Raw genomic sequence first — 14,373 nt, 5'->3', positions numbered from 1 at the left:
TTTTTATTGTATTGACACTAACTTCACTAGACAGACAGGTGTAGATGCTGACATCACAACTTTGCCAGTTGGAGTTGAAACATAACTCTGTTGATTTTGTTTTGTCTATAACCATGGCAACCAGAATTCCATTTCCTTTAAGCTTCCCCCATAAAGACAACGTGTTCCGTGCTGTTTACCTGTCCAGCGGCCAAGAATTTACGCTTTCGGCATTTTTCGGGGGTTTCGTTTCTAAATAGACCCACCCCCATTTAACGGCATGTGGGCTTTTTTACCCAGTCTCCGATCCATTAGACGAAAATCCCCGGACTTACCGACTGGTTTCCCATTCCTGCTGCTCTATAAGGATTTGGGGTCTTTATTTTGATAGGGAGGGAGGTGGAAGAGTTTAATGCTGGGTCCCAGTGTTTGTTTTTTTAAGCAATTGTCCCACAAACTGGGAGGAAAGATCTCTCTTTTCTCTGACCTCAGAACCACTCCCACTGGACACAACACCCCCACAGGTCACCAGTACAAGATTAGGAGGTATTGGAATGGGGAAAAGATATCTAGAACTGCATGTTGTATGTTTTTTTTTAAACAAAATGTAGAAGGGGACAATCCATTTTTGTTCTTTTTACCTTGATGATTTTATATTTCTTAGGCGATACCGATTAAATTGGTTGGTTCTTGGATTTCGAAAAAACAATGTAACTGGTAGAAGATGAGCAAAAAACAGAGTATGTGTCTGTATCTTGGCACCCACAGTTTCAGTGAGTGAATATAGTCAGATTCTATAGGTTCTCTTACAATCCCCCCCCCCTTTACATGCCGTTCTTCCTTAGAGTCTCCAGCTAAACCTCTCCTTAAAAATGTCAGACAACCAAAGACATGAATTAATGTGGCCTTGGCTTTCAATAGTTTCTCAACACAGTCATGTCTGATGTTGGGATGTTTTGAATTTTTAGTTGGAAATTTGATGGTTCAACTGCACATCAGGTTGTGACCTTGGTGTTAAGAAGAAACCACTGGGAATTTGCTGAGTTCAGGGGTGAACTTAAGGTGGAATCCCTTTCAGTGTAGGTTTCATATAGAAATACTAGTTTTGAAATCAGGTTGGAATTTGATGGTTCAACTGTGCATAAGGTTGTGGCCTTGATGTTAAGAAGAAACCATTGGGAATTTGCTGAGTTCAGGGGTGAAGTTAAGGTGGAATCCCTTTCAGTGCAGGTTTCATATAGACATAGTTTTGAAATCACTTCAGAATTTGATGGTTCAACTGTGCATAAGGTTGTGGCCTTGATGTTAAGAAGAAACCACAGGGAATTTCTTGAGTTCAGGGGTGAAGTTGGAATCCTCTCAGTGTAGGTGTGCTGGGATTTCTGTGTTGTGTAAGATAACAATGGAGCAGTCAGCCACGCAGGTAATGTATTCATAATGAGGCCTCGTGGGACAGGGATGGTATCAGGTGTAGAAGTCAGTCATAACAAAATTTCATCAGCCATCTTTTCAAATATTATTTTGGGATGAATGGGGAAAAATTACAAGGTCAAATTTGAAGTACTGTACAGTAAAAAAATATTTATTGCGTTTCTGTGTGACTGGTATGTTCTTTCCTGTTATGACTGATTTTTATTCTAGATGATAATTTACAAACTGATGGGAGAGTTGAACATGTATATGGTAATTTTTGTTTATCAAAACGTAAATTTCAAGAAATCTACCAATGCTGCATCATTGATAATTCCTGAGGTGTGTACAATTCAGATTTTATCCAGGTGCTCAACATTTTCTTGAGAAGGCCTCAATAGCACAGATAACCACTTTTCCCAACGCTTTAAAACAAGCCCGCTATTCAACAGAAATCTGGTATATCTAATATACTGCGGCCATTTCCGGTGGCGACCTCTACTGACCTCTGTCCTCTGATACGGTTGGCGGCCATTCACGCGCATGTACCCAGGCCAAGAGTCACCTCACCAACAAAGTCCCTCGGAGATGTTGCATCCTTTGTTCTGTACTGAAAGCATGGGGATTGAATTACTGTAACGTAATGTTAGAGTGGGCCTCCTTGTAGTGTGCAACTGTATCTCTTCCTAGCCCAACTCTTTTTTCACAGGATGTTGAGAATTAGAAAGGAAATTTGTCCAAAACAAAAACCTTTGTGAATTAATCAATTTAACACTAGCCTGTTTAGCCTTTAGGATAGTAAAAAGGGTCTGTTGTGTTGGTCTTCTCTCCATAGAACAGATGATTAGTTTTTGTTGTGGACGGAAATTAGTCATTTCTATTGGTTAGTGGGTTAACTGTGATCACAGCTTTGCTACCTCTATAACTGGCATCATAACCCTACTGCCTTGAATACACTGTGAGTGATCTTACTACAGTACTACAGCTGTGAGCAGAGTTTTAGCCGAATGCCAGTTGTTCCCGGCTTGTTAGCCAGATGAGTTTTCTCTTGCAGAATTTACGAAAGTGCCTGAGTGTTCGGAACATTTGGAATACTTTTCGCAGATAAGGTGACAAAGAAACTGCCAACAGCTGCTTTCTAAGCTGTTCTTGTATAAACCAGCTTCTGACTATCCTTTCCATTCATATAGATTTGAAAATTGCTGATTAATTTGTTATTTTGTCTGCAATATGTCCTTGTTTTCTGAGGAAAGAAAAAAAATTGAAATCAAACCACTAATTATCATCAACGGACTACAAACTACCTGGTAATTAAAGTGCAGCTAATTCCGTGTTTACTAGACAGTTAAATTACCATACTGACCCTTAATTTTAAGTTGTCAGTTGGGACAATTAGAAATTTGAATCGTAACTGTCATAACTGTTTCCTTTCTGATTGTGGTTTATTATCTTGTATAATACATATGCTATTTGCCTTCTGTAAATATAGTTACATTGCCTTATGTTAGCAATGGTTACAAGAAAAGTTTTTTTTATGGTGAACAATTGTACTATTTAAAGAGATGTGCTGTATTTGTTTAGGGTTAGCAGGCTTTGAATAATTATAGGTTAGGTCATGATTGATAGGAAGGTTCCATGTTTAGCTTCCGGAGATGGGGAAAGTTCAGTAATACAGAAATACAGGAGGAGGAGGGATTTAAAAGGGACAGTTCATCATTGATGTTTGTTCAACCTGTCTGTAGTACAAGCCAAGTCAAGTCAAAGTTTGCACTACGATTGTAACAGGTACAGGAGCTAGCTGTGCTCAATTGTTGGACTGAACCACAACAAATATATAGTGGTTTGTCCCTAGTTGGGGATGGTCGGTTAATGCCCTGAGGGGGAGGGGTTAGCCCCAAACATCAGTTAGACCCAAACACCTGCCTGGGGCCATTGGTCATGCTTGACCAGTGACTCTAGCCCTGTCTGGTCACTTTGCCCTCCCCCTGGACTCTAAACATTAGCATAGAAATAGGTTTTCAGACCAGTTATGCATACGGTTTTTAGTGTAGATGGCACCCAGGAGGAATGGTTTTATCATTGCACGTGTGTCCTCACGTACATTTGCATGAGTTTGAAAACAGGTTTTACAGTAAATTGTAAGGACAGACTACCACAATACTGTCTGTGTTTTCATGTGTGTGATGACTTTGGTTACAATTACAAATACATGGAGGAGGATTAAGTAACAAAATACTACACAGAGAATAGAACTATGCGGTTTGATATGCTATCGTATTTCGATCAAGAGAAGCATGTAAAGATCATAATATCAAGCCGAATTTCAATGGTAATCTTAAACCTCACATATTGCTAACATTGTAGACCTACCTTTCAAGTTAGCATAGTCAAACTTACGTTTGAAAAAAAAAATCTTACGGAAACAAGATCAACAAAATAGGTTGGTTTGGCCTATATGTCACAAACATGGTAGTCCCTGTTACTTATATATTGACAAGTGGACAACCCTTGGTTCTTTGTATAGCTAAGCTCATGACTTACAAAGTCCTTACAAAAGTAAACCTGTACTATCACTGATCAGTACTCTATTGTGTACTTAGAGCTTCCTTCATAGGTGTGCCTTTCTTGACCAGGTGTGCGTTGTCTAGCCATGTGCGATATTCTGTACCTTCCAATTGTGTGGCACAGGTGTTCAGTAAGATACATGCTACTAGTATGGTCATGGTTACACAAAAGGTGATAATGCAGTGTTGTGTTCTGGATTTTGTTCTTTGTTGTTTTTTGGTTCAAACAGGAGTACATGTATAATTTGTTTGTCATTGTTTTGGGTATATAGTGTGCCATGTTGTAACTGAGACACCTGCAAACTTTTGGACCACATGCAGGTGTCTCCCCAGAAATTCTTAGGGGAGATGTGCTCCCTAATCGGTTGAGGAAAAAAACAGCGAATTTTCATGAAGATACTAAAAAAAATCCTTAATTTTGACATTTTGAGAGGGTGCTAAGATTTTGTGGACAGGGGGGCACAGTTGCTTCATTGCTTGGGGAGAGCCCTGTCATGATTCAAATTTTCCAATTTTGAAGTCAATCTGACTTAGATATCCTGTCGTTTTGCAGACGGAATCAACAAGGTGACGGCGCAGTGTCTGCTGAAGGTCTCCGTGGTGACGGACGAGATGTTGTCCAACAGCATCACGGTGCGTCTGGGGAACATGACACAGGAGCTCTTCCTCTCCCCGCGCTACAACCGCTTCGTGGAGGGCCTGGCCGCCATCCTGCAGACGCCGCAGGACCACATCCACATCTTCAACGTGCGGGACGACGTTGACGTCTCTCACAAGATCCTGAACGTCAGCTTCTCGGCGCGGGACCCGGCGCAGATCCGGACCGTGTACTACACCCCGCAGTACCTCCGCGAGCGTGTCTACCTGCGCAGGACGCTCCTGAACCAGCTGACCGCTGCCACCGTTCTCCCGTTCGACGACAACGTCTGCCTCATCGAGCCCTGCCCCAACTATGAGCGCTGCGTCTCGGTGCTCAAGTTCGACAGTACCGCCCCGTTCGTCACCTCGGATACGGTTCTGTTCCGTGCCATTCATCCGATCAACGGGCTGCGCTGCAAGTGCCCGCTTGGGTTCACCGGGTCGTACTGTGAGACAGAGATCAACCTCTGCTACTCCTCCCCTTGCGGCGGCAACGGGAACTGCATGAGGAAGGAAGGAGGCTACACTTGTGTGTGTAATGAAGATTATGCAGGTGAGTTTTCCTATTTCATGCTATCTTCCGTGAATAGTTTCATCAGGTTGGTAAGACACTGAGTAAACAGACTTTCTTTACACAACCAAATCTTCTTGACTTGGTTGCGTAAAAAGAGTGTCTTTACTCTTCATGCTATCTTATCAAAAGAAACATTCGGTTTACTCCAGCCCAGAGCAGACAGCTTGGGTCCTATTTTTGTATTGTTTGACAGAATTTTGGCTTCCTAGTTCTAATTACTACATGTCAAGTTATGCTACATGCTCTAATACCAAAATTTCCTATCATATGACTGCTTGTCAATTGTTTTTCTTTAATTTAGAACCAAGTAAGACAGTTGGCATGGTCGAATTTTCTTACTCATCACCCAAAATTTCATCCTTGGCAACGAGTACAAATTCCAATTCACACCCCTTTATAAATGGAAAGTCTTGAAATATATTTGATTGGCAGCTACCTCCGGTCAAGGTCCGTTATGCATGTACATTTCACAACTATATGGACTTAATTTAGGGTCCAGTGCATTAGTCCAAAAATGTGACCTTGGCACTTTGTTTGTGGCATTTAGATGACTACCCCGTTAATAGGATAACAAGTAAATAGATAATTTTAGCCAGTGTAAACCTGATATCATGTGTTTACATGCTTGTATTTGTAACCACGCATGTTTTAAAACTGTACAAATCAAGACCACAAAACATGTTGAGTAGTTACAACTTGCATTAGTTAAAACCAGTCCAGACCAAATAGAGCATGAAAATATATGTACCCAGAGCTAGATGGTACATGCTATACTGTTCATGTAGTACTAAGCTGTGTGTTGTAGTGTTACACGCCCAGTGACACTGATGACACGGGGTCATAGCTAGGTTAGAACAGGTATTTCTACAGAGATTCCTTCTAGATCTGTGATCTCCTCTTGTATTTCTACACGACCTTCGATTAGTTCTGGATTAGTAAAGCTTACTTTCTGCTGAAGGCAAGTCTCTAGTAACTCTAGGATGTCTAAATTACTGTCTTTGTTAAACACAATTCATTTCCTTATCTCCTTCTAATGAGGTTTGGGAAAGTTCTTTGCACAACTTAATAGATGGTCTTGACATACTTTCAATTGCCCGAGTAGGATAGAAACAAAATTGCCTGTGACCCTAAGTGGGTATACTGTACCCCCTACAAACTCCCTTCCTCTTAGATTTCGGGAAGACCATTTTATACTTCCAGCTTGACCTTAGGGTCAATCTGTGGTTGCATACCCCCTGACTGCTACTCTAATGCATTCAAGTATCATGTACAAATACTTCCACTCCCAGAGGTATGTACAGTACAGTATATCAAAACTTTAAAGTTAAAGGACGTCTTAAAAACAAAGGACTACGAAGCAAACTTGACTATGCCTGAAGTACAACATAATCTGAAACTTGAGGTACTAACTTTCACCACAGATTCTGTTTTCAAGCTGATATTCCAGTTCAAAATCACTTCTTAAAAAAATCTAAGAAGCAACAGCTAAAATTGGCTCGTCCTGAATTGCAGCAAAGGAATGTGCCAGGTTTATGGACAGCTAATTTCTGCCTACCAAGAAAAGTGCCTTGATTGCATTAAAAACCTGTAACCAGTCAGACTTCAGTACGTTATTACATTCAAAAACCTGTAACCAATCAGACGCCACCAGGGGGCTACAACCTAAACTGTCATCACGTTGTAGTCAACCTTGGTCTAATAGCCTCCTGAGCCCGACCAACTTTTCTCCTAACTTGTAAAGAATTTTACATTTGGCATTGTAAAAAAAGGAAAGTTATAATAAGCTTGCCTTAACGTTTTACAAGGAAGCTAAACATTGGAAACAGATGTCTTGGCTAACAACCTTTAGCTGTAATGTTTTAAGAGCATAGTTGTTAAAAGGGTATCATAGATCAACGCTTTTACTAGCACCTTGACACTGTTGTAACCCAATGTCAAGTCCAGATCTTAATTACAAATCTCATATTGTCAACCCCCCCTCCCTTCCCGGATACTGTGTAGCTCCAGGCTGGTAATTAGCATGTGGACTGTTTATAAACTTTAGTGGTCTGTCTGGATCTGAACTGACTTTAATGTCAATGAAGAACACCTGTACATTTCCCACATACTACTACTGTATATTTGTTAATGTTCACGGTGTGTAAATTTTGTGGCACTAGGAAAAATCAGAGTTCCTTGATGTGTCTAGTTTATTGTTTTGATGGAAAATAGTACCCATGAAAATTGCATACGTAAAAAACTCACGAAACGCAAAAATGTCAAAATTTACGGTAAGATACAGACATTTAAATCATTATACTGAAACCATTTAATTAGAAAGTCAGTCGCAGCTATGGAATATACTAAGGAACCTTCTCCCTGCTGCCTTACCCACAACTAAAAGAGAATTGGTAGGCCACTTCAGTGTGTTAAAAGGTTAAACAGTTATTAGTGTTTGTGCAGGACATATTGGTCTATAATTATAGCAAGACACAAGGTTTGTTTTCCAATAGGTCTCCTCCTGGTATCAAATTTATTAGTACAACGCGATTGAATTATCCCGACCTAATTGGCCGACTGTCCGTCCGCGGGGCCTTCATTTCCCCGCGTTATAACTCTTGTAAACATGTCTGGAGGCTCTTGTGTTGCCATGGCAACATAATTGATATAACCGCCTTATCAGATAGTCCGCAGGCCGGGCCCTGTCTGGCTTCCTCGCCTCCCTGTAAGACAGAACAGGTGAAGATCGTGATCACTTTCTCACGCTGTATAAGCAAATTTCGCAAATATTTCTCTTATCACAGTTTTACCCCACTTTCATTTGATTTCTTACGAAGGAATGCTGTAGAAAGTAATATTTTGGTTCCTTATCTTACATTTCCGTTCCATCCTGTAATCTGAAGAAGAAGCCAAAACATAGACAGCTGAATCTGTGGCCAGCGAATACCTGAGTGACATCATGTCTTTTCAAGGGGTGGCCCACTATGGAAGGAAGGGGGGGTTACCGTAATAAAAACAAAAAAAATTGTTCTCACTGCAGAAATACAGAATATAATTAAAATTGTAGAATATGTTTGCTGAATATAAAAAAGTATTGCTCAGAATATATTGACACATGAAAATATTTGTCATTTTCAGACTTTTTCCCCCCAAAAGAAAACCATCATGGCTCAGTCCTAATTTGTAATGAATTTTAATGTTTTGTCGGGTGCATTCTGGGAATATTTGAATTCTGGGTAAAATAGTTTTAGTTCCGTGTAACATTTCAGAGTAAAGTGACAGCCACGTTGGATTTGAAAGTAGATCTAGAGTAAAAATAGTGTATCAAGAAATAAGATTAAGTATGAAACAAAAAATAGTTTTATTCCATTTCTAAAATTGTTTTGACAGGTTACTTATCTTGTTCTTCATGTTGGTGTGAGAAGAAACAGTATTATAATTTGAGATGGCCCACTGTAGTATCCCATTTCTCCTAATGGATCCTTGACTCAGGGTATATGCATGAGGGTGGAGAGAAATGGATGAATCACAGTACAGTACCGTCAATTCAGTTATTTTCACTGAATTTTACGGTACAATTTGATTTTGTAGTGTTGTAAGTTGGTAGTTTGAACAATTCTGTAGTACAGATAGTACAATGGGCATGTTCATACTGTATTCATGTTGTCATGAATTTGCAGTGGAGTGCTTTTCCCCCCAAAAAAACACTGAAGACATTTAAGATTTTACAGTACTGCATTGGTCAGGGTTTTGTCATCATCTTTGAAATTCTGAAATCTTTACAGATCCTCATATATTATTCATAAACCTTTACAATGAATCTTGCATAAAATTAAGAATACCATATCCTGCAAGAAGTCCGGTATGAAATTTTAACATTTCTATTGCTGTAATTTCTTCCGTTCTGCTTAAAATTAATGGCAGGAGAACTGAACTAATATTATGTTTAGAATAGGCCTAAACTGTACTGATAAATTGTGTAGCAATAAAATAGTGATAGCTCTAAATGCTATTACACGGAACTGCGGACAATACCGAACTGTGTCAGGTGTCGAGAGAACACTCCATCACGCCGGCGCTCTGCGTCGCATGTTCACTTGAGCGGAAGAAAAATGGTTAATAATTCATGGGCGGACTTTAGGAAGCGAGCGCTGAATGGACCTGTCAGAGAAATGGAGACGAATGTGAGCTAGAAATGCACAGGCATGTAAAATGGTCCTGTATCAGCCAGACAGTCGGCCAACTGATTTGATTAGGGAACATCCAGTTACTGTAATGTGATTTTCTTTTCAACCAATAGGAGATTAGAAGGTCTAATTAAGTCATCTTTTGCTTATTCAATGCAGACTATCAGTTAGGACAAATGGGATACTACACTGGGCCATCTGAAATTATAACAATGTTTCTCCACACACCAATATGAAAAACAATATTAAGAGACCTGTTTTACCAATTTTGAAAATTAAATGAAATTGTAACGCTATTTTTGTGTTCCATTCAAAAATTCCTTGGTTGCCTGATGACCATTTTATCACATATTGTACTACTTTGTAAAGATTATTTTTGCGGGGAAAGGAGGTTTTCTCATCATTTAATGTTCCCAGATTTACAGTGTAATAAACTGACACATAAAATGTTTGCTTTCTGTTGATTCAAATTGAGGATCGATTTTTAATATTCTTTTTCCCCCCAACAGGAGATAACTGTGAGATCAACGCCAGGGAAGGGCGCTGTACGGACTACGTCTGTAAGAACGGCGGCGTGTGTACCAACCTGCTCGTGGGCGGCTTCAGGTGTAACTGTGGGATACAGGGAAGCCACGTGACGGACTTCTGTGAGGTCTCCACCCGGAGTTTCCCACCCAGGTCCTTCCTGACGTTCCCCGCGCTGCAACAGCGGTTCCGCATGCAGCTGTCTCTCACGTAAGTTTCTATGACATAATGTTTCCAAAGGTGAAAAAAATTGTAGCTGCAGAATAAAAAGACTTAATACCAAAGTGTAGTCAAAGACTAAATTTTGGCTGCTAATTCTGCCAACTCTTTCCAAGAAGTTTTCTATCTTTAATTGCCTATTACTAACTGGTAGAAATTTAAGAAAAAGCATATTTAGATGTACAATACGTGAAAAATATTTTAGTTTTGTACTATATTTAAGCAGAATCTGAGGTATCAAATACTAGCAAATGAGCAAAAATCTCATACCAGTTTCTCTCTGTGTGTCCCGAACAGTTTCGCGTCCCAGAATCGTAACGCCCTGCTGCTGTACAACGGTCGCTACAACGTGAAGCACGACTACCTGGCGCTGGAGATCGCGGACGGGCAGATCAAGTTCTCGTTCTCCACGGGGCAGGAGACCACAGTGGTGCAGCCGCACGTTCCCGGGGGCGTCAACGACGGGCAGTGGCACACCGTCACCATCAACTACATGAACAAGGTAAGGAATAAACAAACAAACAAACAAACAAAGAAATACAAGAAAATTCCTAGCTTAAGCTTTAATGTCTTCAATGTTTGGTGTTCTCTATATCATTATCAACGACTTTACACCGATATAGGAATTCTTTGTACTTCTGTAATCGTAATAGACAATTATGAAAAGGGAAAAATTGTAGTCGGTAGGTCTTGAAATTCATTTGAAAATAGGTGCAGTTGTGCAGCTAGCCTAAAGGTTTAGGTAGACAGCGTCAAATAGATTAATAGTAGAATGCCAAAAAAAAACCTATTACAAACCTTACAGCCTCTCTTTAATATCTAGGTGCATCTACAGGCAGCAATTAGTTGCACATCTTCAATTTGTGAATACACAATTTGACAAAAGTGAATATGCAGAACCCACTAGTATTTCCAGTCCTGGACAGTGGCATCAGTCCACAGGTCAGTTGTTTGGTCAGCAGAGCAGTGGCATGTGAAATCCTGAGCCAGACCCAGGGGGGATACTTAGCAAGTTAATCTGGGTTAATCCAGTTTTCAAAGATTTGTTTTCTACCAAATGGTCAGATTAGAAGGCAACTGCTTAATCAGTTAGAAATTGACCCTGTTGTCTCGAAACTGGGATATTTGGTGTGAATTTTTAGCTGTGTTTTTGTGAATATTTTCTGTGTTTCTTTTTGGTTACAATGTTTTTACATACACTGTTTTGATAAATAGAAAGAGAGGAGTAAAGGACTATAGACCTTTCCTGAAAGTAAAAACAACAAAGGATGTGGTCTGTCTGAGCATGCCTCAGGGCCTGATTTCCTTAGTAACTTTCCTTCCCTCACAAAGGATATATTTTCAGGATTCGTCACTAATCAGCATGATCAAAGGCCTGCCCACACAATAGGACTACCTGTTAGATGTGGCCCACGTTAGGTGTTATATTGTCCCCATACCTGTGCCAGGCTTACCTGTCTATTGTGCTACCGTAGCCCTGAGATCGGCTTAGAACTGTGCTAAAAACCTCTCAGACAAAAGGTCAAAGCATGAAGGTGACGTTCCATCTCATCAATGGTGGCCTTTCAGTAATCCCTTCGTGTTTCGTCCTTCTGTGTTCCTTGGTGTTGGTTTTCACAGTAAGGTTTCTCTCACTTTTAAGTGTCACGTTTAGGCAACGTTCTGCTTGTGTTATGTTTAACGTACACCCCCGCTTGGCAAGCGTTGGTACAGGCCAAGTTTGCTTTCTGAAGTCCACACCTACGCGGCCATATTTACAGAGCGTGGCTCACATACAGGCAGGGTTTAGAAGTCATTGCTCAATCCTGAGAGGGAAGTGGGAAAATTACAATAGATACTTGAAAGAGAATTTCTCTGAAGCAACCAGTCTGGAAAAATACATTTGTCAAAGAATTCTGCAGTAGATTAAATAATGTGTGCCAGCAAATATTAGTGACCTTGAACATTACAAGGTCGGTCGTCCACCCGTAAGGCCGTGCAAACTCTCGAGCGAAAGGCGACGCAAAGAGTTTGCTAGCGTGGTACATGTCATTGTGTCGCTGGATCAGTCTTTTCGCTGTGATGGCAACTCTTTCCCAGGTTTGCCCATGTCAGTACGCCTTCGTACATGACTGCAGGTGAAAGGGTTTCCCAGTTTGTGTTCCAGGGATAATGAAGGCATTGTGTAAACGCTATCCTCGGCAAATTTGTCTAGCGCATTTCGGCAAAGGTGAAACCTACATGGACCTGCATTTTACCACACCCACCTGATTTTAAACCAAGCTCAATGGTATACTTGTACATTCTGCCACAATTTCAATTGATTATGATGTGTGAGATTTGATTACTACCTAAAAACTAAAAAAAGACATTAGGGCCATTTAGATTTATTTCCTTAGTTCTAGGACTTTTTGAAGTAAAAGAGATGAAAATAGAACACTGGGAAGTAAACTTGGCCCTGTATTCACTCCTGGAAACTTTGTGAGCATTGACAAAATGCATAGGTACAATTGGCGAGAAATTTCGTAAAAATGAATAAAAGAAATTCCTAAATGCTCTGAATATTTCACAGACTGACAGAGGTATAAGATCTTCAATTTGTTGTTTCTTTTTAAATCAGACGATCAACAAGTTAACTGGTGTGGCTCAACACTTGGTTAATCCCGTCCCATTGCGGCTTGTTCCAGAATCTCAGAGATAAAGCCTAAATATGATACCCTTCAACAAGGCCTGGCGTACGTCCCACCCACTAAACAATCATGCAGCAGGTATCCCAAAACCTCGACAGGACATGCATAATATTTATTTCCCCGTAGAAGAAATGCTTCTAGCTGGAGCCTCTCTCTCTTCTCTCTGTGCGGTCTGTAGTCCGTAGGGAACAATTGCAGATGATGACGATGACATAGCATAGTCTGGTGACCTATATCAGTAGTGTCTTCCCCTCTAGCTGTGACAGCTGGAGTGTTTATGGGTAAATGCAGTGTTAACTGATAGTAAATACAGTCTCCCTCAGACCCCCCTCCCCCCTGTGAGGGTGTATGTGGTTGGTAATGTTCTGGTGTCTTGCTGGGTCAGTTGATGAGTGGCAGGCTGGGTAATTGGCCAACAAAAACCTTCAAGGTTTGAAAGTCTGCTACTTACCATACATCAAGGAGTTAATCCCTACATTATGTAACCTATCGCAGATGTAACATGGCGGCCAGAATGGCGTAGGATTCCCCCTGCGTTGCCAATAAATCGGGCGGACACATGTCTGGAGGTATGCAGGTTACAGCTTTAGGTTTAGCCATGTCTAAATAAAGGCCCTGGCGGAATGCGAAGAATCTGAACTTGGGGACCACAGGATGTTTTGAAAGTTTGGAAGTTCGTGGGTGATGTTTTTTCGGTAACAAGCAATTTACCTTGGCCCTGCCCTTAGTCCAAGTAGAGACTTGGATTACCGTGTGGTTCAAAACCTGCCCGCTAAGTCTCAGAGTCCTAATGTTGTAAGTAGACAGTTTTTAACCACCTTGACAAGTCATCAGAATGAGCTGGACTGGAACGGCCATTAAGTTTTAGTCAAGACTTTCTTGAAATGTGATTAGCCCTTTTAATACCATTAAAGTAGGGATTGTTTGGAAAAAGGTTAGGGGGGTTAGGACCCCCTACACCATCTTAACCACAACCAGCTAGTGCTACAGTAAATTCAGTTATTGTTGCAGTGGCTTTATGTAAATGTAGGATAGAAAATGAGATTTTTGTCGTATTTCAAATTTGCAATTGAAACAATTTCGGTAGAACAGTAGTCCAATGAGCCTCATATATTTGTGAATTTGTGGTGGAGAGGTCATTGCAAAAATTAAACCACATCAAACATTTCGAGGTCTACAGTATCTGCAGAGAAGGGCTTGTGTTAATGGTTTTAAAGTGCCCCTGCGTGATAAATCTTGTGTCCCCACTTTTGGGGAGCTACTGTTTGATCAGCCTGTGGTGGGACTGTGCCGGCAGGTTGTGTATAAACTGTTGGAGGGTTTCACGCCGGGTTCTGTTCTGTGTCTGCGGGAATCCTCTTCACTTGGCAAACAAGGATGGCAGGGATTCCAACCAACTTGGGATGTTTTAGGTCAGGCTGGAGTTCAAGATCATGTGATAAAACCAACTGAAATTGTAAGAAGGGCAAAGTCAATTTAGTTGAATGTAAAATTGATGCCTTTGGAATTATCATGATGCCTTATATCAGCAAAGAAAATTTTAGATAATTTTTAATGCACTAGAGAGAGAGTAGACTACCCACTTGCAACCCCCCCCCCCCCCTTTCAAAAAATGAAGTTTTGATATA

At 40.7% G+C, this 14,373-nt stretch overlaps 1 protein-coding gene across 1 annotated transcript in view; it reads left to right on the top strand.

Annotated features, from left to right (window-relative positions):
- Window positions 1–14,373, top strand: part of LOC109471571 (cadherin EGF LAG seven-pass G-type receptor 2-like) — a 74,506-nt gene that overhangs the window by 15,245 nt on the left and 44,888 nt on the right. Inside the window, 3 exon segments of the mRNA XM_019770925.1 lie at window positions 4,507–5,145; window positions 9,842–10,067; window positions 10,374–10,578. Of these exon segments, the coding sequence (XP_019626484.1) occupies window positions 4,507–5,145; window positions 9,842–10,067; window positions 10,374–10,578 (1,070 nt within the window).

This window comes from Branchiostoma belcheri, unplaced genomic scaffold (genome assembly GCF_001625305.1).
Source record: "Branchiostoma belcheri isolate BF01 breed outbred unplaced genomic scaffold, Haploidv18h27 scaffold10, whole genome shotgun sequence".
NCBI lineage: Eukaryota > Metazoa > Chordata > Leptocardii > Amphioxiformes > Branchiostomatidae > Branchiostoma > Branchiostoma belcheri.
The sequence above is the reverse complement of the archived record's forward strand: the minus strand, read 5'-3'. Positions and strand labels throughout refer to the sequence as shown.